We start from the raw sequence: 26401 nt of genomic DNA, 5'->3' as shown, positions 1-26401 counted from the left end.
TTTGTCCCAGCAAGGTGAATGGAAACCTAGATTCTTTTCACAAGTCAAAAGAAAAGTTACTCATAAAAATAATTTTATCTAAAATAGTGCTACCCATTCTATATTGATTATTACAGCTGTTCTCTCATGTACAACAAATTTGGAACTTTTTCCTGAGTCCTGCTGGTGATAATGACAGCCACACAAGCTGCTGATGGATGTGGGGCTGGTTTTGCCCAGCTCGTATTGGCTGCTCTCCACACAGGCCTGCTGGGTACTGAACAATTCAAGTAAACTGCAATTGCAAAATAAGCCTTTTACAAAGCCTAAAGCATTCTGTGTAAATAAAAGTGGACAGGGTCTTTAGTTTCAATTTCTCAACTCCCATAATTCACATTGCCCAAGGGCTTAATTTACTTCAAAGGAAGTTTGTTTTGTCTAGAAGCTGGTGCAATAAAATGTCTTGATGGTGCTATTTGCAATAATGCATTTTTAATCCTGAGAGAAAGCCATCTCATGTAGTGTTCATGTTAGGTACTATCTAAATCCTGACCTGTTCTCAGCAATGGGGTAAATTTCACCTACCAGGATTAAAGGCAAATTTTTTTGTTGTTGTGTTTTGTTTGTGTTTGGGGGAGGTTTTTTAAGCATCATGGTCAAAGAATGCACAGCTGGGCAGATTATTTCAATGGCAGATTTCAGCCCAGCTAGAAAAGCAACCTGCTGCTTGTTTAATGTAATCTCTCTGCCTATCTAAGTATTTCCAGAAAACAATTCCCAATAATCTTCCTGCTAGACAATGAGAACAGAAAGCATGTTCAGTTTCCCCTGGTCCAATGAGTTACCTCTCCACAGACCACCACAATTCTGGGCTCTGCTTCTCCTCTCATAGATATGAGGGTAAATCTATATAAATTGCACTGCAATTAGGAATCTGGCCTTAGTTTTGTACTGGTGTGACTTGGAGAATCTGGCCTTGGAACAGGGTTATTATGCTGGGTATGTGCTATTGCTTCTGCATTTACTGATGTGTTGTCATCATCAGAACTAGGATTAAAACAGGTGCTTTTATTATCTTTTCATTTTTGATTTCTTGCCTTTCAAGTAAATGCCTTCTTTGAGCCCGAGCCAGCAGGATTGATTCCAGGAGTGTGCATTCAGAACCTGGTGAAGATTTTTGCAAACAGGCCCAAACCAGCAGTAGATGGGATAAATATTACTTTTTATGAGGGCCAGATCACAGCCTTCCTTGGTCACAATGGAGCAGGAAAGACAACTACTATGTAAGTCTCTTATTTTAGAAGAAGCAAATCTGGGGCAGGGCTCTATTGCTGGGGCAGTCTTTTCTTTTCACTCTTCCCTTGTCTCTCTACCACCCCTGCAGCTGGCTTGACACACAACATTAGGCCTTTTCCAGACAGGGAAATGCTGCCCCTAGGCATAAAGAAGGTATTCTGGATTAGTTAAAGCCCCGGGAGGGAAGTCATGCATGACACAAACAAGTGAAAGTCCAGAGAAAAGGAAGCAATTCTCTCCCCCAGAATTCATTGCCCATGGGTAAACTACCATAGATGAAGAAAGAGAAGGATCTTCTGGTTGAAAGAAAAAGTTTGCAAGCCACTACATTCCACATGTTCTTGGTTTCTCTGACTGGCTCTAGGTCAGTCACATCTGTTGGTCTGTGTTCAAAGAAATATAAAATACAGGCCTTCTTTAAATAAAATGGCTACACGCATGCAAGATCCATGTCCAGATTAAAATGTTCCTCTAGTCCTAGAAACCAAGCATTCCAGGAAGCTGAACTTCACAGATGTTTAATTTTCTTTATACAGAACCTTATTTGGCAAAATAGGATTCATTGGTGAGCAAAACCTTTTATAAATATGTGACAAGTTCACCAAATGTTGAAAGAATTAAATGTGTTTCATTATGATTTTTGTCAGCAGAATACTTTAGGATTTTTCAATTAAAACACTTTTATTTCAAAGGCACTTTAAATTGCCTCATGATTTTTTAAATTGTTTCACAAGGAATATGTTCAACCCAAAGTAAAAGCATCCTAATCTGCTGAAATGTTTTGCAATTTGAGGGGGTTTATTCTATTAAAAAACAATTTTTTTATTGCTTTGAACTTTTTTAAACTGAAAAATCCACTAATCACCCAAATCTATTAAGAGATGCCACCCATTTACAACATAACATTTGGTCTTGTAGTTTACAGAAAATAAAGATTTAGGACATGAGTCAGCATGGCCAGAGACCTCAAGCCATTATTCTTTTTTCATCCTATTGAGCTTACTGATTTTAGACCCATTTATATGTAGGGGTGATATAACATGCTGAACTAAAACAGTTTCTTGATGGAAGCCAGAACCATATAGACAGTTGTATCAAAAATTACATTAGCAGATCCATCAGATTCTCTGTAGCACATCAAGAGTACTTACGTGCTTTCCACTGGGGTGGTTTCATCAAGGCCTATGGTAAGAAGTCATCATGCTCCATCTAGTGGAATCATGTAATGTAGCTTCCTTATCTAGCACAGAGAGACAGGAGAGAGGGCATTTCCTCATTTTGTTTTCCCAGGTCGATACTGACAGGCCTCTTCCCTCCCACGTCTGGAACTGTGCTGGTTGGCGGCCTGGACATCCAGACTCACATGGACTCCATTCGGCACAGATTAGGGATGTGCCCTCAGCACAACATCCTGTTCAACCAGTAAGTGTCACTTCATACTGCCTTCAAGGAGAAGCATCCCACTCTGCATGTGTGAGAATCCCCAACGCCAAAGCAGGAGAAATCTCCTGCATCATTTCACTGGGAACAAAGTTTCTTAGGAAAATAACACTGCTCCTGGTGTTTTCTTTTGCAGTGTAGGCTAGCAGGAGTTATCCTGGAGGCTCATGCACTATAATTTAGGACTACTAAAGCAAAAAAATCCAAATTGACAGTGTAGTAGCAGGATATTTTTATGCTCATTTCTTACTACCACTCAATCACTTACTGCCTTCTCTGGTGATTTCCAGTTTCACTTCCATTCACTTCCAGTTTGTGTTCATCTCAACAGCAGACTCTCTTACATTTTATTCTCATAAATGGATGGTTTGATACCTGCTATACCTGTTCCTTTAGTAGCAGGTTCTGCTTTGAAAAGGCAAAGAAAGAGACTATGACCTCCAAGTGAAGTGTGTTGATCCCAAAGAAGATCTTTTAGGGTAATGCAACCTCTCTTCCTTTAGCAAGATAAAGCTAGAGTGAATTTATTGCTGCTCATGAATAAAAACAGTTTATTCATTTAATGTGCCTTCCTGCCTTTCTGTCTGCTGTCACAGCCTTACTGTAGCAGAGCACATCTTGTTTTATTCTCAACTGAAAGGAAGATCCAGGGAAGAAGCTGAGCAAGAGCTAGAAACAATGCTGGAAGACATGGGCCTCACCCATAAAAGAAATGAAGAAGCTCAGAATTTGTCAGGTGCCCACAAGAATTTTCTAAGTTGTTTAGTCCTGCTGCCTTTTCTTTGTCTCACATAGAATCATGGAATGGTTTGGGTTGGAAGGGATGTTAAAGATCATCTAGTTCCAACCCCTTCTCATGGCCAGGAACACCTTCTGGTAGACTAGGTTGTTACAGGCCCATCCTGGCCTTTTGGCAATTATTGGTCAAGTTACATATTTGAGGCCATATTCTGACATATCAATGTGGACTGGGGGGATGCTTTCTTTTCAAGGAGTAAATGGATCTGTACAAATAGTAAAGCTGGCACAACCTGTCCCTAAGGCTTCTATGTCTAATAAATATACAACAAATGCAAATATACTTGAAGCTATTAGTTTTAAATAAATATTTGTATAAAAAATTGATTAATATAACAAGCAAAACAAAATAAAACCTCCTATTATTTTAAGGCAAATGAAATACTATACTGTCATTCTGCCCCACTGTATGGATCTGTGCTCCATAGTACTGTATTATTTGGTAGGAGTAGTTTCTTCCATTCTGAAGGTACAAATGCACATAGTGTATTTGAATAACTCTCACTTTCAGATTCGAAGGCTGATTTGAACAAACAGCCATCTGTTGTTATGCTACATTGTCCTGATTGCAACTCTAAAAAAAAAAAAGTTGGTTAGTTTCATGAAAGAACATGAAAACCTCATATCTTCCTGCTTTTGTTTCTGGCAAGAAGCAGAAAATGCAATGTGTAGATGGAAAATATATATTATTTATATATGTATAAATAACCTGGTCTGAATTTCAGAAGAAAAATTACTATTAATTTGTCTTTGCAGAAATGTGTCTTAGGATGGGTTTTATTTTATTTGTAGCAGTTTGTCTGCACACCAAAAAGCAATTTTAATGACATCCCTATGACTTATAGAACTTACCTTATGCTCCTGGCTGTGTTTGTCCTCTGGTAGGTGGAATGCAAAGGAAACTGTCTGTTGCCATTGCTTTTGTGGGTGAAGCAAAAGTGGTAGTCTTGGATGAGCCCACTTCTGGAGTTGATCCATATTCCAGGCGATCTATCTGGGATCTTCTGCTGAAATATCGCCCAGGTAAGATTTGAGAGTAGAAACAGTTTGATTTTTTTGGTGGGATTTTTTAAATTTGCAATAGATGCAGTATGTGCCTCCTGTGTAAACTGTCATGAGTAGTGGGATATGACTACAAGCAAACAAGATTCTTTGAACAGAATGGTTGTGGCAAACTTGAGACTGACCTTGGTGCAGAGAAATAATTGCCAAAAAGCTAAACACAGTTTTGAGTTCCAGAGAGAGTTCATGCCTTGAATATTCCTCCATGTTCCTTCTAGGCAGAACTATTATCCTGTCAACCCATCATATGGATGAGGCAGACATCCTTGGAGACAGAGTAGCCATCATATCCCAAGGGAAACTCTTCTGCTCAGGCTCTCCTGTATTCCTAAAGAACTCTTTTGGCTCTGGCTTTTATCTCACCCTTGTTCGCAAAATGAGAACCACAAAAATGGGAAGGGCTACGGTAAGTATGAGTGTAGTATGTTTAATCTGAGTAACACTTGCACTGCACCAAGGTAAAAAGCACTTAAGTGCCTCTTGACACTGTGTACAAAACTGCAGGTAATCATATGATTATATAATTATGACTATCATATTAGCATGGTTGGGTTGGAAGGGACCTTAAGGATCATCTAGTTCCAACCCCCATGCTGTGGGCAGAGACACTTTCCACTACACCAGGTTGCTCAAACCCCATCCAGCCTAGCCTTGAACACTTCCCGGGTGGGGCATCCACAGCATCTCTGGGCAACCTGTTCCAGTGCCCTCACAGTATAGAATTTCCTCCTAATACCTAATCTAAATCTACCCCTTTTCAGTTTAAAGCTATTCCCCCTTGTCCTATTGCTACATGCTTGTAAGTCCCTATCCAGTTCATTTGTAGCCCTCTTTAGTTCTCTCTGGAGCCTTCTCTTCTCCAGGCTGAACAACTCCAGCTCTCAGGTTGCTTTTGTCCATATACAGGTCTTTCTGAATCTTACCTTTGCAGTACACTGATTTTAAATATCAGGTAGTCTGGTAAGTAGCTCAGACACCAGAAAAGTCTACATTTGTCCATAGCTAAACCAGCCTCTCACAGCTTGAAAAGTAGGGTTCTGGGTGCTTTCTGTTGACATAGTGCTTCCAGTCCTAGTAGCAACACAATCTGAACACTCATAAGCCCTGCTGATGGCATTCCCCAGGTATCTTGTATGCAGTTTAGAGTTGATTTTGTGCCGATGGATTTATGTTTTCTGCATTGCTCGATCCAGTATTCAGATGATTTTCAGTGTAGTGCATTCAAGATGCTCTGGATATGACATATTTTTCTTTGGCTCAAGCTGTTCAAATATTGACAGCCTTTACATCCTGTTTTGAGGGTATCTGAAGCACTTTAATGTTTTGCTCTCTTGCTTGTCCATGCTAGTCATTTTGTAGCTGTGGATCTCAGTGCTCCTGCTCCTGTTCCAGCTGTGTGCACAGGGATGAAGAAGGAGCTCCAGAGTTGGAACTGGATGGTAAGAAGCAGGATGGTTCAGCATTCCAGCACATAGCTATGTCTCCTGTTATGCTGCAATCTGGTCTTAAAGATCAATGCTGCAAGGGCCCACTTCTTTGGTCCTTGTGTCTAACATTTGTATTCTATTGTAACATGAATTTAATAAGGGTTCTTTGTGGTTTTGCTTACCATTGACCCTTTTTTGTGTATATGTGGTCTCAAGTACAGATGATGAAATGGAAGTTTGTTTGCTTTACAAGCATGGTGTTGAGTTTTGTGTAATTTTTAAATAAAAACTGAAGCATATCAACAGCCACGAAATAGACTTTCTCAGAAGAAAAAGTAATTTTGGCTTTTCTGCATAAGATAAGAATTTAAGTAGATATTCCTGAAGATTTGGTTGTGCTTTATTAACAAACCTGATATAGTTTCCTGCTATGAAGTTCCAAAGCATAATTAGCAACATAGCCCAGTCTAGTGCAGAATTAACTGAGGTATCTGTGAGTTATGTAATAGAGCAGTACTCTTTAGTACAAACAACAGCTTTCGAAATCATGCTCAATATGGTTAAATATTCATTCTATGAACACTGTTTTGACTTCACAGGAGATCTAAATGAGCTAGCAGAAGTAATCCACCATCATATCCCAGAAGCAAAATTAATTGAAAGCATTGGTCAGGAGCTCATTTACCTTTTGCCCAATAAAAATTTTAAACAACGATCTTATGCCAGTCTCTTCAGAGAACTGGAAGAAACATTGGATGACCTGGGACTCAGCAGTTTTGGAGTTTCAGACACACCACTTGAAGAGGTAACAGACAGATTAAAATACCTGCTGACCTCACCATAAGTACCCAAAGTGTTTACTGAGACTATTCCTGTTCTTAAACAGATAATTCCTAATTCCTAAAATTTCCTTCAAAATCAAGTCCTATAAGCTGTGGCACATTCAGAAAATCTTTGAGAAGGGCCTAGAGAAAGAATCCAACCCTTAATTCATTGTAGCCTCATGGAGCCTGACTCATTAGCTGAAATGCATCCTTTTTTTTTTTTTTTTGTATTTTTGTTCATTTATTTTCAGAGGTATTTCTTAAGAGAGCTGATTATTGATAATAATATGAAGTACTAAAAATGTATCCAAATTTTCTTCTTTTATATTGAAGTATGATGTATTGTGTTCTGAAGGTCAGGTTATTGTAGCTATTTTTTTCCTAACCAGAAAATGTATTTCTCTGTGGCAGGTTTTCCTAAAGGTCACAGCAGAAGCTGACCCTGAAATGCAAAAAACAGGTAGAAATCCAGAAATCCATATTTGATTAACTGTTCTTGGGACTGCTTTTTATACTGAACACTTTATAAAGAGGAGTTTCAGAACTTTCAGTCTTTTATGTGTTCTTGACAAAATAAATTTTGTCAGCAAATATCTGGTTTTAGGGCCTGGCATGATAGTTGAAAAATAAAGATTAAGTCAGCAGAAAGACTTCTATTTAGATTGGATGAAATTCTTAACTATGCAAATAAAAGTAGAGTGTCAAGCACCCAGATGTCAATGGTTTTAGTGGTTGTATAAAAAGTAATTTGCTGACTATTAGTCCATAAACTACATAGGTGATTAAACTGTTCATCTTGCTGAGTAAGAGGAGAATTAACCTGTATGATGTCACTAAATACAACCACGGTGCAACAGTTGTAATCAAAGCAATCTGGAGATAGGATACATATGATTGGTAAAATCTGGACCTCATTAAAATGACTGTGCTACTTCATGTATGGAAGATAAAGTGTCTTCTCTGGTGCTTCTCATCTTTACCTAGGAGATGCTCAAGAAAATGGTTCTGCTCTTGCCAAAACTCCTACCGAAAACAAAGCAGCTGAACAAAGGGCCCTGAAAACCAGTGACACTTCTCGAATGCCAGTAGGCAAACCAGGAGATCAAAATGAAGGCAAGGGGTCCCGACAGTATAAAGGCTTTCAGCTTGTACAGCAGCAGATCAAAGCACTGCTCATCAAACGCTTCCACCACGCTTCCCGCAGCCTCAAGGACTTCCTAGCACAGGTATTGACTGGCTTGTGCTGTTCTAGGCTCTTTCCCACAGCATTCTCAACACTGTCTTTCCAGCAATGACGGCCCTATGGAAAACAATAGAGGTGCTGCAAATGGGTAACAGTGCAGTTATGATTCCAAATCTTTTGCCTCTTTTATTTCTTTCTGCTTGGAGTCTACCAACTGCACCAAGTTCATGATTCTATCACTATTAGCCCAGTGTTTTATTTTTAATGTAATGCAGTTCTATGACAACAAGAATTTTGAGCAAAAGGGCTGGAAATTAATATTAATATGTTGATATTCAGGAGTTAAACCAGAATGGATCTGAGTGCTCCCGCTTTCCTTCCTTGGTTTACCTGTATTATGGGGTGTGTACAGTGTCACTCTACAATTTTTATACAATAACCTAATGTGAAGTTTTTCTGTTCCCTGCAGGTTGTTCTCCCTGCTAGTTTTGTGTTGCTGTCTCTAGTACTTACAGTCATTATTCCTCCATTTGGAGAATACCCTGCCTTAACATTACACCCTTGGATCTATGGACAACAGTTTACTTTCTTCAGGTAAGAGGAATCACTTAAAGTACATCTGTCACACATACAGCTATGTCTCCCTAGAGTTTAACATCCTGGGGCCCTGTCTCACTGCTTTTTTCTCATTCTGTGTGATGTAAGAAAAGATTCACTTCACTGGAATCAACAGATTTAAAATAGCTTGAAATTGGTGCAGCTGGAGAATACAACTGCTAGTACATCTAACAAATAGTCTTTCAAATATCTTCTTAACTTCGGTATTCTCCTCTTCCTACCTGATTTCAGGACCTCAACACTTATAAAGTTACATATCCTATCTAACAGGAGATCCAGGCAAATGAAAATGCAAAATATGTTTTTCATCTTCTGCTTACTGACTGTGACAGCACTGAGAGAATAGCAGTGAGGATTCAAGCCTTTTTTGAAGAATGCTGCAATTGGACTTTGTCAGAAGTCAGCTTTAGTATTAGGAGAAAAGAACCAAAACCTTTCAACCATCTCAGAACATTCCGTGTTTTTACATAAATAAATAAAACAATTGAATGATCAGCATTTGAAGGGGGGCAGTTGGTACTGCCATATGGTGGTCCTCCTCTAGTTGCTATGTGTATTACAGTATAATGGTTTGAAAAAATATTTTATAAAGTCCTATCTTATTCCCTTAGCAATGAACGTCCTGGCAATGAGCAGATGGTCTCCCTTACTCATGCTTTCTTGAATAAACCAGGATTTGGAATTCGCTGTATGAAGAATCAGCCTCTTTTGTAAGTTGCTAGCTATTTTCTCTTGAATGAGATCCTAGCAGGATACTTCTAGTGGAACTTGAGTAGTGAAACAAGAATGTACTTGCTTGACTCTTCACAAGAGCCGGTGCTTCAGATGTGTTGTTGGCTATATCTAATATTGGGCCAAAAGTAACAAACAAGCAGAAAGATAATACTGCCACTGGATTAAGAATTATTCACAGTGCTCAATGGGACTGACTAGAAACCAGCTCATGCAGCTTTATGTCTGTATGTCAGGAACCTCAGGCCCAGATCTTTACAGCTTCCCTGGCCCTTTCCATGTATGAGTCCCTTCAGGTTCTTCCAGTTCCCATTGGTGTGTTTGGAAGCAACAACTTTAGCAATCACTCAGATTGTGAAGTGGCAATAGGACAATGTCTATGATTTGAAACTGTTCTCATTCTGAAGTGAGGGCAACATTAGCAGGGCTGCAGCTTTTGTTGTCCTACCTGCTTACTCTGTGAGTCCTGCTTTGGAGCCATTTGTCACTGGCTTGCTATGCTTTGATATTTGTTCCCGTTCTCCTGACACTTTCCCAGCCATGATATCCAGCAATTTGATCCTCCTGGTTGTCCTCTCTTCTCCTGTTCCTCTCTTCTACCTGGTATAGCAGAAACAAAGAGGAAACTCTAAAAAAGGAAAAGATACTGCATGAGAAAGGAAAATGATAGTTTCTTCACAAAGATATGTTCACTGCAGATTTCCAGTACTAAGGGATCAAACACAATCCCCTTGTTTCTTCACTGTCCTATCTGCAAACTGAAGGCAGTAAACTTGGCAGAGATGTGGGGGGAGATTATATTTATTCATGTGGACCAAATACTTTAAAATATTGTTCTTATTCAAAACTCACAGGATGAGGGCTGAGGGGGGAATATCTGCTATGGGCATTGTGGTTTTGTAGATTTGTGAGTTCTTGCGGACTGTTATCTCTGCACAGCTTGAAACTCTGTACCTCTCCACAGGAACTACCCATGCAATAACATGCCAACTGCCTGGAGCACACCTGCTGTCCATCCTAACCTAAGCAGCCTCCTGCTGAGCCAAGAGTGGAGCCCCGAAAATCCGTCACCTTCCTGCAAGTGCAGCACTCACAAGAAACTCACTATGCTGCCAGAATGCCCTGCAGGTGCAGGAGGCCTCCCACCACCACAGGTTGTGTGCTTGTGCCATAAATCTTTGTAGAAAAGTTTCATGGCAAGTGCTGGAAAAGGGATCAGTGTCTAAGTACCTTGCCATACTAATATACATGGAAGGAGTCGAGTATATTCTTTTTCAAGAGAGCAAGAATTGCTGGAATTCGGAATTCAGTTTCAGAGGTATAGGAAAAGCTTGCCCATTTAAATTAATGTTGATTACTGTTTTTCATTCAAACTGCAAACTTTTCATGTAAAAGAGAGTCACAAAAATTTGAATGATTCTTCCCATAATTTTAAAAAATATTTTCTTTTGCCCCAGAGAACAATTCTACTTAGAAGGTTGCCTTTCTTCAAAGGAGGGAAGGGCAGGAGGGAGAAAGAGGAAAGAAAAGAATGAAAAAAATGTCACAATATTTAAAAAGTGGACTGTGGTCCTCTCAATGAAATGGGAAAATTAATATTCAGTGAACTCCAAATTATTCTTTTTTCAAGTCTTTCAGTTCCATTTCTTTCAGAAATGTTTTAAGCTAGCAAAATGAATATTTGTATCCATGCACACGAAGAGGAGTAATTTAATAACCATTGATGCTGTATGGAGGAAAAGAAAACTACATTCCCTCCTCTCCTATCCATGAATGATCTTAGTAGTGCCCTTTATAAAATGTGCTTGCTCTTTTGAAGAGCAAAGGAAAATTACAACTTTTCAATGTTTGCATTTAATAAATGTTTTTCTAAGAAGTTAAACAGAATTGCAGCCACTCTCAGAGTCGTAGCTTGCTAATTCTAGTCCTCTAAAAAATGTATTTATTATAATATTATCCTGATAATTTTGCAGGATATGATAGTTTTGTAAAACTTGTCAGAAAGAAACAGTTCACTTGAGTCTCCAGGAAAAGCAAGGTGTGGAAATAATTGTCAACAGAATTATGTTTAAGCATAGATAACTCAATTAATGAAGGCACTGTGGAGATGTTACCAGTCCTCCCATCTAGAACCAGCTGGATGTCTAATGTGTCTTCTGTGTCATACTCTCTCTGGACAAATGCAGGAACTTCTGGAAAGTTCCTTAGACTTACTTTCTAGGTCATTATCAGATGATTTCAGGTTGCAACCTTTGTCATCTGAAGCTGCCCAGGAACCCCTTAAAATATATTCTACCTTGGAATAAGCTCAGAGGTATGAGGTCTTGCATTTCACAGCAATCCTTGTAAAATACTCAACAAAGCTGTCATGTGGCATCATTTTCATATTAAAAAAAAAAAAACAAAAAAAAACTTCAAGCTATCTAAAGTGCTAGTGAAGGTGAATTTTTGCTATTAACTTTTACCTAAAGTTGCTAAATCATAGCAAACAACCTTCTGTTGGTTGGTTGGTGGGTTGGTTGGTTTTTTTTGACTGAGTTGATTTGAAGTTTCCTACTTTCAGATTGAAGAAAAAGCCCTGAGCAGCCCTGACCTTCATTGCAAAGACCTGTTTCAGAGTGACATGCAACTGTTTTGTGTTGCACGCATCACAAACTTTTTGATTCCTTCTAAGGTCTTAGTAAAGTAAGGATGTTCAGGCTACAAATGACCCTCAAGTGACTGACCTACTCTCTGTCAGTGATACCATGAACCTGAGCATTTTCTCTGAACCAAAATGACTTTTTCTCTTTTCCTGACAAACACTTAAGAGCTTAAGGCACTCTGAACTTCATTGTGATTGATTAGGTTTTTGTTTCTTGCCAGAGAGTGCAACGCAGCACAGAAATTCTTCAAGATATGACCCACAGAAATATTTCAGATTTTCTGGTGAAAACATATCCCACTTTGATAAAAGGAAGGTAGGAATAAATCTCTATTTCTTTTTCATATTTCGTTTTTTGTACCTGGTGATGAAATTCTTATTTAATAATGACATAGCACCTGATTTGTCACAGTATTGTGTAGATTTGAGCACCATTTCTGATAGAGGACTAGAAGAGGCTGATTTTAGGGGACTTAAATATTTTCAATTATAACTATTTGTATAATCAGGTACTCCTTTATAGGCAGAGCTAAGTGTTGGTGCTGATGGAATGCCGTGTTAATGGTGACAAAAATGGTGCCTCTGCAGAGCTCTGGTGAGCTGCCTTGCAGAGATATTACCTTGTCTCCCTGAAGAACTGTAGCCACACTAATGTGACTATCTGCCTGAGTTAATTATCACTTGCTTCCCAGAAGTGCTAAAGAGCAGCCAAAGGACAGTGTTACAGGGATACATCCATCCTACTGATAGCTCCTCAGCTGGCATGTGTGGTAGTTAGCTGTGCAGTGCCCATGGCCTGTTATCTCTGATTCGGGCCTTGCTACTTTTTCAGTTCCCAGCAGAGTTCCTGAAATTCCCTTTATATTAGCTATGTGCTGACTGCCTTTGACTGCTTCCCCTTAGCATGTGTCATAATTGCTTTGGATGCATCTTTTAAAATCAATTAATTATGGATTAGAATAGCCCAGTATGTGTCACTTTAGGAATCTTTCTTATCTCTGTATGAGTTGAAGATGAATCATGTCAGAAAACAAATAGCCAAAAACACACTGCAAGGAATACCAAAAGTCCTGCCAACACCACAACTCAAAGTAATAACCAGCAGACTGGAGGTCTGCAAAGTATAGGAATTCAATTTTAATTTTTAATTAAGCCTAATATATCATTGACTTTGGTTCTGTGCATTGAGAGGGGATTCTCTTTGTCTATTTCAGCTTGAAGAGTAAATACTGGGTCAATGAGCAGAGGTAAGAAAACAATTCACAGATTAAGGTAGTAAATAAAGGAACAATATATTTCTGTTTAACCAGGGAGCCTCACAATGTTTCTGTAAACGGACAAGGGGAATTGTGGCAGAAATTGTAAAATAGACATGGCTTCAGTGGGAAATAGGCTGGGGATCAGGAAGGGTCTTATAAAGACTAGAGATTATATTAGTTTGAACTCCCTGCAGGAGATGAAGGCAAGAGGCTCACAATGGAGCTATCAGAGCTTTATTACCTACAGGAGTCAAACCAATGGGCACCATGCGGTGAAAAGGTTCGACACAATAATACAGTATACTCTGCTGCTGCTGTGACACAGCTCTTTTAGTGCCATAGAAAAAATATAAACCCTCCAAAGAAAGGACCTGATTGGGATGAAACCTAGACACCAGCCTATCAAATACAGGAGTAACAACCACAACTGCCTGCTCTGTACATGAGCAGAAGTTAGAAACCAGATTCCACTCGTTCTCTTCTTTAGGTAGAGACAGCAGATAACCCCGGTGTGTGATATCTACTCTGCAGTTACTAAGCTTTGAAAGAAACTGGTTAGCCTGAAGCACATACTTATTTCATTTTTCACCAGTGGTAGGATTTCTCTTCAAAGATAGCAGGTGGATGACTGCCCTTCTTCACTGAATGTCTTCTTCATGTGCAAGCATTGCTTTCTATGGGATTAGACTTCAGTTCCTCTTGTGCAGTAGTATTTATCATTATGTACTGGCTGGTACTGGCATTGGTGAATATCTGCTCCTCTCAGAACATCTGAAATTTCAGCTGAGGTCTTAGTCCTCAGCTGTCCTTAGTCCTCCATGCTGTCTAAACCATTATATAGCAATTACCTTGATGTAAAGATTTTGTTTTGTAGAAATCACTGTTTTGTTTTCTCCAAATTTTCTCTCTAAATAATTTTCTTAGGATCCTGGCATCAGCCTCTCAGAAACTTACAGAGCTTCTATTATTTGTAAGCCCTAAAAAGACCTAATACAAATTGTTAAAAAAAGAGTAGAAATTGTTATACATTAAATATTTTATGTAAAGAAATTAAACTTTCATTATGTGGGGATCTTTTTAAAGTGGGTTTTTTTTCCATTAACATACAGTTATGGGTATGTAGTATGAATTATTGATTATATGTTTCTCTATACTAGATATGGAGGAATCTCTATAGGAGGAAGGCTTCCAGTCCTTCATGTTTCTGGAGATCAAATTGTCAATTTTTTAAGCGATCTTGGCCGAATGATGAATGTGACAGGAGTAAGCAAGACTTTTAATTTTGTTTGGTTGGTTTTTGTCCCCTTATTAAAGCATGGTTACTGCAGCATTTAGCTTTTTCATTTTGTTTTAGGGACAAGCTTCACTGGCTGCTGCTAAAGAAATCCCTAATTTCCTTAAATACATGGAAACAGAAGATAACATTAAGGTATTTGCTGGAATTAGTCTGCTATCTCAGTCTTTCTTGACATAGACTTCAAATTATGAGAATATTGCTGGTGGCATTCCCAGATGCAAGAAGAGTTGAAATGCTATACTTTAGAAATGGTATTAATGCTATATCCCATGCTGTAGGTAATTCTTATTCATAATATTTCATATGTGAGATTCTTTAAAATCATGTTCGTAGTACTGCTTGCTGTCCGAAATACTTTGAGTAGTACACTAAATCTTAAAATGTGCTTCTGTAAAATCCCCTGACAGTAGTTGTCCAATGCTTTTAAAAGCATAGTATGTGAGCTCCTCCTGCAGGACTGTGCCTAGGAACTATGTATTCCTGATGCTGGATTCACCCTTGCTAACAATGCCCACCAAAGCAGACAAAAGGCAGCCAAATTTTCTCCTGTAGCTCAGTGAAGACAGTAACTGACAAATTAATCTGTGATTTCTGGCTCTTTTAGGTGTGGTTTAACAATAAAGGCTGGCATGCTATGGTTAGTTTCCTCAATGTAGCCAATAATGCAATCCTCAGAGCTAACCTGAGGACTGGCCAAGACCCTGAGGAACATGGGATCACTGCTATAAACCATCCTCTGAACCTCACCAAGGAGCAGCTCTCTGAAGTCACTGTGTAAGTCTGCTTGTGCTCTGCTTCTGGCTTTTACCCCCCCTCTCCTGGCAACTTGCAACTTCCAGCATGCTCACACTCTGAGGAGAAAGTTCAATTGACAGAATGGGGGGCCCTTCCCTGAATTTTTATTCTAAGCAAGAATCTATTAATGTCTTGTTACATTCACATGAGATTTCATTCCCATCCCACACAGGAGCTATGACCATTGGATATACATCATTGCATGTTTTGATTGATTCCTAAGCATGAAGATTCTGAAATTTTTGTTCATGCTCCAAATCCAATACATTTACTTCTGAAATAAAACATGTAATAAAAAATGGAATGAGAACTTGTCCATAATTGACTATAGGTCAAGTAGTTAACAGCCCACTCTCTTGGTGCCCAGGACAGCATGCAGGTAGATTTTTCAATGGCATGTAGTAGGGTTGGTGTATTCCCAAATCTGAAAGTCATAATTTCTTGAAAAAGACATCCCTAAAAAGACAAGATTTTCCACTCTCCTATTAAGTTCATAATTCAATGAAACCGAAAACTTTGCATTATAGTACAAAGGCAAAATCTGTGCTTCATCTCACTGTCTCCAACTTGCCTTTTTAAGTTTCTCTTTTCTCTGCTTCCAGAGCACTTTGGCTATTGTGCCTAAATGTCTAGTTTGAGATGTCCCACACAGGAAAGGCTATCAAACTGAGATATATAAAGCAAGTGAAAGATCAGGGAGTGGTGCCATATTTGTTAGCTACAGTCCTCAAAACATCTTGGAAAAATACACTAGCACTTTTTGAAACTGCAGATGTCTTCTACTTAAAAAACAGCCTTGCTACTTCTAGATCTTAAAGCACCCTCCAGAGTCCCCAAATGCTAATATAGTGTTGCATTGCATCCATTCCCTTGCTCACACTCCCTTCTTGTGCTCTGTTGTAGACTGACCACTTCAGTGGATGCTGTTGTTGCCATCTGTGTGATTTTTGCCATGTCCTTTATACCAGCTAGTTTTGTTCTATACCTGATCCAAGAACGTGTAACAAAAGCCAAACATCTCCAGTTTGTCAGTGGTGTGAGCCCTGTTACCTACTGGCTAACTAACTTCATGTGGGACATAGTAAGTAACTGCTGGTCTGACTGACAGCCTCTGATTACCCTGGGTGTACATGAGCTGAGGGCAAATCAGTGAATCAAGTGAAGGTGATTCTAAGCATTGCAAACACTTCATTTCTTTGAAGTGTTTTTCAGAGACCATGCTAAGGATCTGGCCTCTGAACTAATTACAGATGTAGAAATTAATTCAGGTGCACAACTCAGTCACCTAATGAAGCTGTATTTTTTATAGTCCTAAGATTTCTAGCCCTTACAATTGAATATATATAATGAAGTACAACTTATTACAGCAGGAAAAGCCTCATTGCCTGGTCACTCCTGTCCTCTAGAAGACCCAAAACATATTTTAAGATGTTCAAGAAACCTAAGTGGGAAAGATTAACAGCCTGCTGGAACAGTATCTAGAGGCCTAACTAAATAATCTAGTGTGTCTAAAATGACATATTCATTTAGGTCACTGTATCATAGTCAGTGTGATTCCAAAAATGTTTATACCATAGGTGCAGACTTAGACAGGGCTCAGCTTCCCTCCAGCCACTTTTTCGTAAAAGAGAAAATTCTTTGGCACAACAAGGGCTGGTTCTCTGGCCATGCCTTCACAAGCAAGAAAGTGGCCAAGGAATTATGCAGTAAGAAAGGCATGAACATGGAATTGAAAAAATTTAAAAGAAAATCAATAATTGAAAAGCCCAGAACTCTTCAGGATTTGGAAGGTGTTCTCCCAGGAGAAGATAAAACAAAGCATTAGTTTAGTAAATGAGGGAAAGAAGCAGGTCCAAGTTCTTGTTCCGTGCTGTTCACAGCAGCTCCCTTGACAGGAATTCTGCTTGGCCATTGCCCTTGACAGCATAATGCAAAGGCATGAAGTGGTGTTAGCAGTTCAGGGAAGTGCTGCCTTCCATTCTGCATGGGGAATTCCATGCATTGCAGTAAAGTAGTGCTGCTAGTACTGAACAGAGGAAGGGAGCAGTGGGCAAGCATACTCACTTTGGCCTCTTCTCAGGAATGTGGCTCAAGTGACTAGCTCTGCCATCCTTACACAGCCTTTGTTTGCATCACTAGAAACTGTACTTCCCTTGCATGGCCACTTTTTTGGGGAAGCCTGGCAGCCAGACTATGAAATAATGGATTCACAAATCATAATCTAAGAAACAACAATATATGTTATAGTTTTGATGATCAGTCTGATAAAGGATGTCTTAGGAATATGTTTAGTACTAAGGCCCTGCATTTCCAGGGACCTGTTGATCCAAAAAATTCAGTGTGACTAGTCTAACTCAAATTCTGATGTTCCTCAATATAAATTCCTTTTGGAATGATGTGTAGGATCTGGATATGTTTGCAGCCCTTCTCAGGACTCACACATTGGTCTTCCCCCTGTGCTGTGGCAGGTGAATTATTCACTGAGTGCTGGGATGGTTGTGGCTATATTTGCTGGATTCAAGAAGAAAGCATACACCTCCCCAACCAATCTCCCTGTGCTCGTTGCCTTGCTGCTCCTCTATGGGTGAGTGCTCAACGTTATTGCTGCAGGTGGACCCTGTATTTTCACATGGAAATGATTTCATGTTGCTGAGCTCAGGACTTAGTGGAACCCAGCTTTGAAGAATAGAACTGGGTGGATCCAAGACAGGTTAAAACTAGATTCTTCTATGGGATATTTACATACTCTGTCTGGCTACATGCTGCAAAAGAGATTCTTTTGTCACTGCCTGCCTTGCATTTTTAAGCATCAGATGTGACCTGTACAGGAAAATATATTTGTTCAGTTTGCTGATTTCTTCCTTGTACTTTGTGTAGGAATTTAGTGGTTGTTCATTTGCTGCATTCACAGTCTTTCAGCATTCAACATTTCTTTGTTTCTTCTTGGTGCACAATTCACTTAAATGTGCAAAGACACCTGGGGTGATAGCAACCTTGCTAGCATTAAGTTTTCTCGATTTCAGCAGTGTCTTACACCCTGCATTTTAATAGCAAAAAATGACTAAGCAGAAAAAAATCTTATGTGGTAACCAGGGAGAAAATACTGTGGTGGGTTGGGAGTTGGTTACACCATTTTGTTATACTTGGGATGGGAAGAAAGCCTAACTTTGTGTTTTCTTTAGGCCAACTCACATGAGAATACTGAGGATTTATCATAGTTTTTTTTCTGTTTCTGGTATGCAGATGGGCAGTAATTCCCATGATGTACCCTGCTTCTTCTTTCTTCAGTATCCCCAGCACTGCTTATGTTGCATTGTCTTGTATTAATCTCTTTGTGGGAATCAACAGCAGTGCCATTACATTTATCCTGGAATTATTTGAAAATAATCCGGTAAGTAATGTTTTGTAATTTTGCTGGATGCCAGGCAACTCCAAAGCCTGTCTCACTCCTCTCCACAGCTGGACAGGGGAGAGAAATGTAATGAATGCTTCATGAGTTAAGGACTGGGAGAAATCAACCAAATACCATAACAGGCAAATATTAGAGATATTAGTTGAATTTATTATTTTAAACAGTCTGTTTTCTCTCTTTTAAGAAAACAGAACATCCAGTTTCTCTGACATGACAAAGAACTTTTCAATTATATTGCTATATGTTCTTAAACAGGTCTGGTTTAAACAGCTTATATTGTTTCTGTTTCTTACAGTCTTTGCTGAAGTTTAATAAAACATTGAAAAATGTACTGCTTGTCCTCCCACATTTTTGTTTGGGCCGTGGACTCATCGACTTGGCCATGAACCAAGCTGTGACTGAAGTATATGCAAGGTTTGGTAAGTAAAGCCAATAAGAAAAAGTTATGGCAGTGTCACATGTCCTGACCTTGGATGAGATGTTTGGAAGGATTAACTCAGAAAAGTAGTAGATTTTTCACCTTTTCCTTCATCAGATGGATGAGAAGTATGAAAGTTCACCTTCTCTGAAGGAATCACAGCTTCTGATAGTGCTGCCAGAACTCTGTGGCCCAACCAGTAGTCTGCATTGGAAATGAATCCATTTGTTCAGTGTCAGACTCTGGTGTCTTTTTATCCTTTGATGGGAAGACCCTAAATCACTGCAGGAGGATTTATTTTTTCATTTCATTTGAATACCTCAGCTAATGTTTAAAGTGACTGTTGTTCTTCAAATGCATTCTCTTGGGATATGTTTTTCTTTGATATCAGACAACTTATTAAAAGAATAGTCCTACAACAGAACTCATCTGTTTTAATTCAGCAAATGTGTGTCTTTTCACATAATTTATGCAAGTTTTGTGTAATGATATTCAAATTAGTGTGTATTCAGAGAGATTATTTTTACTCCCTTGCAGCAGCTGAACTTTTGTTAAGACTTTTTATAAGACTGGAAAATTAAAACTATTGCCTGATCATGAGCAAATAAAGTACAGTAATTCACTATAATTATGCTTTTCGTCTGAGGAGTAGTGGGGTTTTTCAGCAGTATTTCACATTCCTTTCTGGTGCTCTTCCTCCAAAGGTGAGGAGCATATTTCTGATCCCTTTCAGTGGGACTTTGTTGGAAAGAACCTGGTTGCCATGGCTCTTCAAGGAGTTGTGTTCTTCTTTCTGAATCTCTTTATGCAGCACCGTTTGTTCTCCACAAGATGGTATGTCTAAAAGTTCTATTAATATTCCTTATTAAAAAGATTACTATCTTTGTTTTTCTCTATGTTCCTCTTTTCTTCTTTTTGTTCTTAATTTTTCTCTAAATTTGTGGATTTTTTTGTTCTCTATTTACTTACCCAATCTTATCTTAATTTATTACTATGCTGATCCAAGAAAGCATTTACAAATCTGCATTATCTCAAGAGGATTTAAGAATATTTTATTAAAGAAATTAGTTTTCTCGAATTAAGATTTTAATGTAATTTTTTTATTGAAGACAGCACTGTAGTAGTGAGATTATAAAATTACCTGGAAAGTTTGTAGTGTTCTCAGTCAGGCTAGGTATTAGCTAGTACTATGAGCTACTAGCCTGGCATCCCAAGACAGTGATTCTAGTCTGTGTCACAGGACAGCTGTATCCTGGACACTGTGTGAACTTCCCCTCTCTGCTTTACAAATGTGCCTCTCCCTTGATGAAAAGAGCTACCTACCAACTGTGAGTGGGTCATTCACTTCTGTTCAGGATTGCCAACAAGAGTACTAATTGGTGCAGTTATAAAAATACTGCCTTGTTGAGAGATCTACTCAAAACTTCTACTTCTAAGGACCATCACTAGCTATTAAGAGTAGCCAAATAGTGAAAGCTGTGGTTAAGGGGCAGGTTATTCTCATATCAGTGACTGACAAGGCATGTTCTTTTGAGCAAGCCATTTCCTCCTTTTTAGTATCTAGAGATTAACTTTAAAGGTCAGGGCTTATCCCAACAGCAGGAGTACTCCAGCCAATTGCGAAGTTTAAACCCCACTGCTTCCACCAGTCACATTTTTGGCAGCAGATTAGCCATTGTTTTACACTTTTATTCTAACTGAACCCAGGACAACCCAGTATCTTGGGTTTTTCTAGGTTTGCTGAGACTGCCATGTCACCTGTTATTAATGAAGATGAGGATGTTGCAGAAGAAAGAAAAAGAATTATGAATAGAGGAAACAAAACAGATATCTTACAATTACAAGAACTGACCAAGGTAATATTTTGAGAAGAGTGAAAAAAAAATTTACTCATGTCTCAGTTCTAAAGTTGCCTCATCCCAATAGCATTAAACTAAACTAAAAATTCTGATGATTTTAATTTCTGTAGATGTTTTGAAATAGGAACTTTCCTTTTTTTTTCCTCCCCCTATCAATATAGATTTATGCAGGTCGACGCAAGCCTGCAGTGGACAGACTCTGTGTTGGCATCCGTCCCGGAGAGGTAGGTTGTTCAATAACACTGGATTACATTCCATGGATCAGTTCAGATTTTATGCCCCCACTGATTTACAAGTTGGAAATATTAAAGAATATGATAAATTTTGCAATTTAGTGCTTTGGCCTTTTGGGAGTGAATGGTGCTGGCAAAACAACAACATTCAAAATGCTGACTGGAGATACTGATGTAACATCTGGAGATGCTATAGTGGCTGGCAGTAGGTAAGTACCTTAAAAAAAACCCTGTGACACTCCATTTACCAGCATAGAACTGTCCAGATCACACTCTCAGTGATCCAGCAGCTCTATGGCACTGAGATCACAAGTAACATATGATTGCATTTGATACTTTTAACACTTGTAAAATCTGTGGGTAAGTTATAGTAATGCTAACAGTGGGACAAGGCAATCATATCTAGTGGCAAGAGCTCCCAAACATAAGATAATCCATCCAACAGGGTACTTTGATCTGAGTTTTGGGATTTTTCTCTGGCTGTTTCCAACATCTTTGTTTACACAGTGCTGGCATAATGTCATGAGTTATTACAGTGTGATCTGGTATGCACTTAAGTTGGTTTACTTCCAGGTTGTGTGCCTTGGCTTGTTAGGTGTAGTTGGGATTTGATTCTTTGTCCATTGATGTGATTTGAACAATAACTCTTTTGTTGCCAGGACATGGTCCTGCTCAGCCTGTTTTAGGTGACTCTGCCCAGGCAGGGTCAGTGGACAAGATAACCTCCAGAGCCCCCTTCCAACCACACCCATTCTGTGATCTTGTACTTTTCCTACTACCATTGACATGTTAGCCTTGTGTCCTGCCTGTCTGTTGCTAGTGACCATTTTTTGAGCTGAAATAACTGCTTCTTTTTTTTCTAGATATAAACACTGTTTTTAAAATAAATAAATAAACCTAAGAGGCTGTTTAAAAACTTCTCGTTAAGTTAGTCTATACTTTAACAAAAAATTGGGTAAGGGAAAACAAGCTTACACTCTTAACCAGGACTGAGCTGACTTGAGACAACAATATACTCCTTGCTCTTATGAACAGACAGATATTTTTGTAGCATGTTTTATCAGGAAGAATTAATTCTCCTCTTACAAGAGTTGTTGCCCCAGAAAATAAGGATTTTATTCAAAGTTTTCTTCGCTGTCTTAGAGCTGGTATTACAGAACTACAATTCTTTTCTTTGTTTCTCCAGTATATTGACCCACATTTCTGATGTCCATCAAAACATGGGATACTGCCCTCAGTTTGATGCCATTGATGACCTGCTCACAGGACGAGAACACCTGTATTTATATGCACGCTTGCGGGGGGTTCCAGCAGAAGAAGTCGAGAGGGTAAAGTACTCTTTCTTTTCATAATTACAGTGATATTTGTGATGATTAATGGTGCTCTTAACATGCTAAGAGCCAGAATTTCCAAAGTGTGCTCATTATTCTGTGTACTGAAGTCCTGGGTGTGGTTCCTGTCATTTGGACAGTTGAGTAACAAGACCACACTATCAAATGCAGGTTCCCAGGTATTAGTGGTAGTTGCAAATCTGTGGCACCAACAGTGGAAGGCTAAAGATACAATTGCTGTGGCTCAGAATGGCACTGGTGGCTGTTTTGCTCTTGTCTTTAAAGTTATGTATGTATAGGGAAGAAAACATGAAGAAGATACCAGAAGAAAATAATTTAAATTCTTGCACAGATAGAAGTCTACAGCTGAGGCTGCTTTATGGCTTTCCCTCACTTAGTTAGATGCCTCTCATCATCATCATAAATACTTTGTACTTCCCTGGCCCAGTTCCAAAATGAATGTGCTAAAACCCAGGGGACTGTCATGTTTCTACCAGAAATGTATCAGCAATCCTGTCTGTTCTGCATTTACTGCTGTGTGAAACAGATGGTTTCTCTCACAGGTTGCTGAATGGGGCATCCAGAAGCTGGGACTCCCTATGTACGCAGACCACCTGGCAGGGACCTACAGTGGGGGCAACAAGCGCAAGCTCTCCACTGCCATTGCCCTGATAGGCTGCCCACCACTCGTCTTGCTAGTAAGTGTCATGGAAACACAGCCCTGGCCAGTTCAATATACATCTCATAACACTACATGCTAAAGAGCTACAAAGTCATTGAAAGCTCCTTTCTGCCCTCAACTTACAGCTATTTCAGTGAAATTTTGAATTAATTTCAGATGTAGTCTGGGATGTGTAACTATATTTCTAATGGACCCCAAGGGATTACAAAAGAAAGATCTTCAAAAAAGAATGTGTTGAGATAAAATCTATAATCCAGAAAAATCTGAATTTAAACTCTTGTTTAGTTTCAGTCTGCCTTTTCTTGTCAAAGTGTAGCCAGTGATGTAAAAAATGATCTTCCAACATATCCACCTGGCTGCTTTATCCAGCAGAACAAAGGAAGATGCCTACCCTTTTTCAGCCTTATACAAATTTATACTAAACTATACAAATGCTGAAATGTAGTTCTTGCCAAATAAAACAAGTGATTAGATCATTGCATATCTAAAGGAAAATTCAGCATGAAATTACTACAGAAATTCTTTATTTAGATTATATTCTACCACCTTAATTTGTATGTCTGTGACTTTTAGACACAGTCACTTTTACTTTGTAAAGTCTGTGAAGAAGTGTTTTAATACATATTCGGAGCCTGGTTCCTTGTACCATTTAATATCCTTTACATGTATTCTGCCTGTAGTAAACAGTCAGATAAAATGTTTTCTCATAATTTCTTAAGACAAGATGTTCAATGAAAAAATTTCTATCCTAATTTTGTTTACATTTTTTGTTACTTACTGGGTTAGCTGACTTATGTAGGATCAAATCCTTAGGTAGTGTAAATCAGAATGACTTCACTGATTTCTTGGATTGAACATTGTCCTATATGTTTACGCAGTCAGACGATCTGGTGAGAGCTCACTGTTGCCCAGAAAAGGCACTCCCTTCCCTGTAGCTGTGCCCCACACAGACAGCACTGTGTTCTTACCTGCAGTCCATGGTCTTGTTTCCTTTCTGCTTTGTGCCAAGGAGTCCATTGGTACCCACTCACTCCTATGCTTCTCAAGGACTATGTGCTTTCTCAAGGCATAGATTACTGTAGAGAAACAATCACACACTATGGTCCAAAAAATGACCTGATTCTAAATAGATTTTCCCTGTTTTATCTGACTCTGATTGCCTTAACATTTCCATTACAGGATGAACCAACTACCGGGATGGACCCTCAGTCCCGGCGCCTCCTGTGGGACTCTATTGTTGGTGTGCTCAGAGATGGGCGAGCGGTGGTGCTAACCTCACACAGGTAAAAACAGTTCAAACTCAGACTCTGAAAGCAGCTGAAGTACATCTGTTGGCTTTTATCTAAAATATGTCTTCTCTGTTTTGAAAGTATGGAAGAATGTGAAGCCCTCTGTACTCGTTTAGCCATCATGGTACAAGGTACCTTCAAATGCCTAGGCACAATTCAGGAGCTAAAATACAAGTAAGTAGAACATTTTTATAGTGGTTTTTAAAGGGAAAATTTAGTGTATGTGACATGTACTACTCTTAATATAAGCAATTCCATGGTTAACCACACCTATTTCTGGGTGCAGCTCTGTTGTATATTAGACAATCTGACCAGATCTCATTTCAAGTCTATTATGCTACATACCACTTCTGCAAGGCAAATACAGGGCTTCCTAAAAAGCTGGATCTTACGCAATATCTTTCAGATACTGCTATTTTCTTCCTAGCTGAAGAAAACTTAATTTCCTTCCTGAATGATGAAACAACCTCTTCACCCATTTCCTAAATCCACTTGTCCTTCCCAGGTTTGGAGATGGCTACATTGTCACTCTGAAAATCAAAGCTCCAAAGTCTGGGCTGCCTCCAGATCCTGCTCCTGCTGAGAAATTCATACGCATCAACTTCCCAGGGAGTTTCCAGAGAGAGAAACACTACAACATGCTGCAGTATCAGATTTGCTCTTCCTCTCTGGCTAAGATTTTTCGATTAATAATCTCCAATAAGGAAAATTTGCATATTGAAGAATATTCTGTGTCTCAAACAACATTAGATCAGGTGAGTAAAAAGTAAAACATTAAGTAAAAGTAAAAACAGACAAAGCTTGTCTGGTGAGAATTAGGCAACATAATGGGGATGTATCCAAATAACTGAAGGACCAAATTGTTTAGAGAATTATCTCACACCTCTTTCTCAGGCAAGATTCCCAGGCCTCTCATCAAGGAGGGTGTATCAGTATGAATCAGTAACTTATTCCCTGTGTAAATAAGTGCCATGTGAAAGCTGGTAAGACAGCATTTCCCATATGACAGAATTCACACAACCCATTCCTTCAGGAGGAGCAGTCTGAGCAAGGTCAGCAATTTGGAATGAGACTGAGCTGAGAATAGCATTTTATTCTAAATAAGAGGTTTGGACCATGTTTTGTCAAAGATACTGTGAAAAGCAATTAGACACACAAAACCTAGGAAGTCTATTGGGAGTTTTGAAAACACCCACTTGCCAGAGGGTATTGGCCCCATCTGTCTGCTCTCCTAAGTAACAAAGGGTCCACATATGTAAGCTGGTTTTGGTGGGATTGCTAGAGAGGCATTCCTGGCTGCCTTTCAGCTTCTTCTAAAATACTCTGTCTCTCTTTCTTATCACAACCAAACTCATGCTGTGCAAACCATGCAAACCTAGCTGAAGACATTTCCTCCTTAAGAAAAAGTAGGATTTTACTTGCAAGCAAGTGCGTCCAAAGGAAGGAAGTTGCAAGGAAGTTTATGAAAATAAAGGAGGAACTCATGATCTCAGCTGATAACACAGCATCTCAGTTCAGTTGATGTCTGTAGATTGCCCTTTCTGTCTGTTTCCTGCAGAGCAGTCATTCCACTAACTCATCCCAGTTGAAGACATGGTGACATTTTCTGCTTTCCTCACACAGGTTTTTGTGAACTTTGCTAAACAGCAGATGGAGGATGAGGAAATTCCTTTGCATCCACGTGCAGCTGGAGCCAGCCGAGAAGCCAGGGTCTCCCCAGCTCTGCATCAGCAAGCAGTTGCATAGACTGCTCCTGCGGCCTCCAGGCTTAGTGTGTGCACAGTGCAAGCATGTGCCAGAGCAGAGCAAGGGGAAAACAAAGG

The 26401-nt window shown here is 39.2% G+C and overlaps 1 protein-coding gene across 1 annotated transcript in view; it reads left to right on the top strand.

The window, feature by feature from the left end:
• ABCA4 (ATP binding cassette subfamily A member 4) overlaps positions 1-26324 on the top strand; it is a 61011-nt gene extending 34687 nt beyond the window's left edge. Inside the window, exons 19-49 of the mRNA XM_066555406.1 lie at positions 1085-1262; positions 2566-2697; positions 3312-3451; positions 4399-4536; positions 4794-4981; positions 5924-6014; positions 6602-6807; positions 7238-7286; positions 7811-8052; positions 8479-8603; positions 9239-9337; positions 10324-10513; positions 12225-12319; positions 13218-13250; positions 14420-14525; positions 14617-14691; positions 15164-15333; positions 16258-16435; positions 17823-17938; positions 18598-18745; positions 19062-19185; positions 19889-20018; positions 20920-21040; positions 21205-21267; positions 21379-21485; positions 22463-22604; positions 23171-23305; positions 24469-24572; positions 24660-24752; positions 25084-25333; positions 26202-26324. Of these exons, the coding sequence (XP_066411503.1) occupies positions 1085-1262; positions 2566-2697; positions 3312-3451; positions 4399-4536; positions 4794-4981; positions 5924-6014; positions 6602-6807; positions 7238-7286; positions 7811-8052; positions 8479-8603; positions 9239-9337; positions 10324-10513; positions 12225-12319; positions 13218-13250; positions 14420-14525; positions 14617-14691; positions 15164-15333; positions 16258-16435; positions 17823-17938; positions 18598-18745; positions 19062-19185; positions 19889-20018; positions 20920-21040; positions 21205-21267; positions 21379-21485; positions 22463-22604; positions 23171-23305; positions 24469-24572; positions 24660-24752; positions 25084-25333; positions 26202-26324 (4091 nt within the window). The remainder of the gene's footprint in view (positions 1-1084; positions 1263-2565; positions 2698-3311; positions 3452-4398; positions 4537-4793; positions 4982-5923; positions 6015-6601; positions 6808-7237; positions 7287-7810; positions 8053-8478; positions 8604-9238; positions 9338-10323; positions 10514-12224; positions 12320-13217; positions 13251-14419; positions 14526-14616; positions 14692-15163; positions 15334-16257; positions 16436-17822; positions 17939-18597; positions 18746-19061; positions 19186-19888; positions 20019-20919; positions 21041-21204; positions 21268-21378; positions 21486-22462; positions 22605-23170; positions 23306-24468; positions 24573-24659; positions 24753-25083; positions 25334-26201) is intronic.
• Positions 26325-26401: the final 77 nt, after the last annotated feature.

The sequence above is a fragment of the Molothrus aeneus genome, chromosome 9 (assembly GCF_037042795.1).
Source record: "Molothrus aeneus isolate 106 chromosome 9, BPBGC_Maene_1.0, whole genome shotgun sequence".
NCBI classification, from domain to species: domain Eukaryota; kingdom Metazoa; phylum Chordata; class Aves; order Passeriformes; family Icteridae; genus Molothrus; species Molothrus aeneus.
This window is presented reverse-complemented; position numbering and strand designations above follow the sequence as displayed.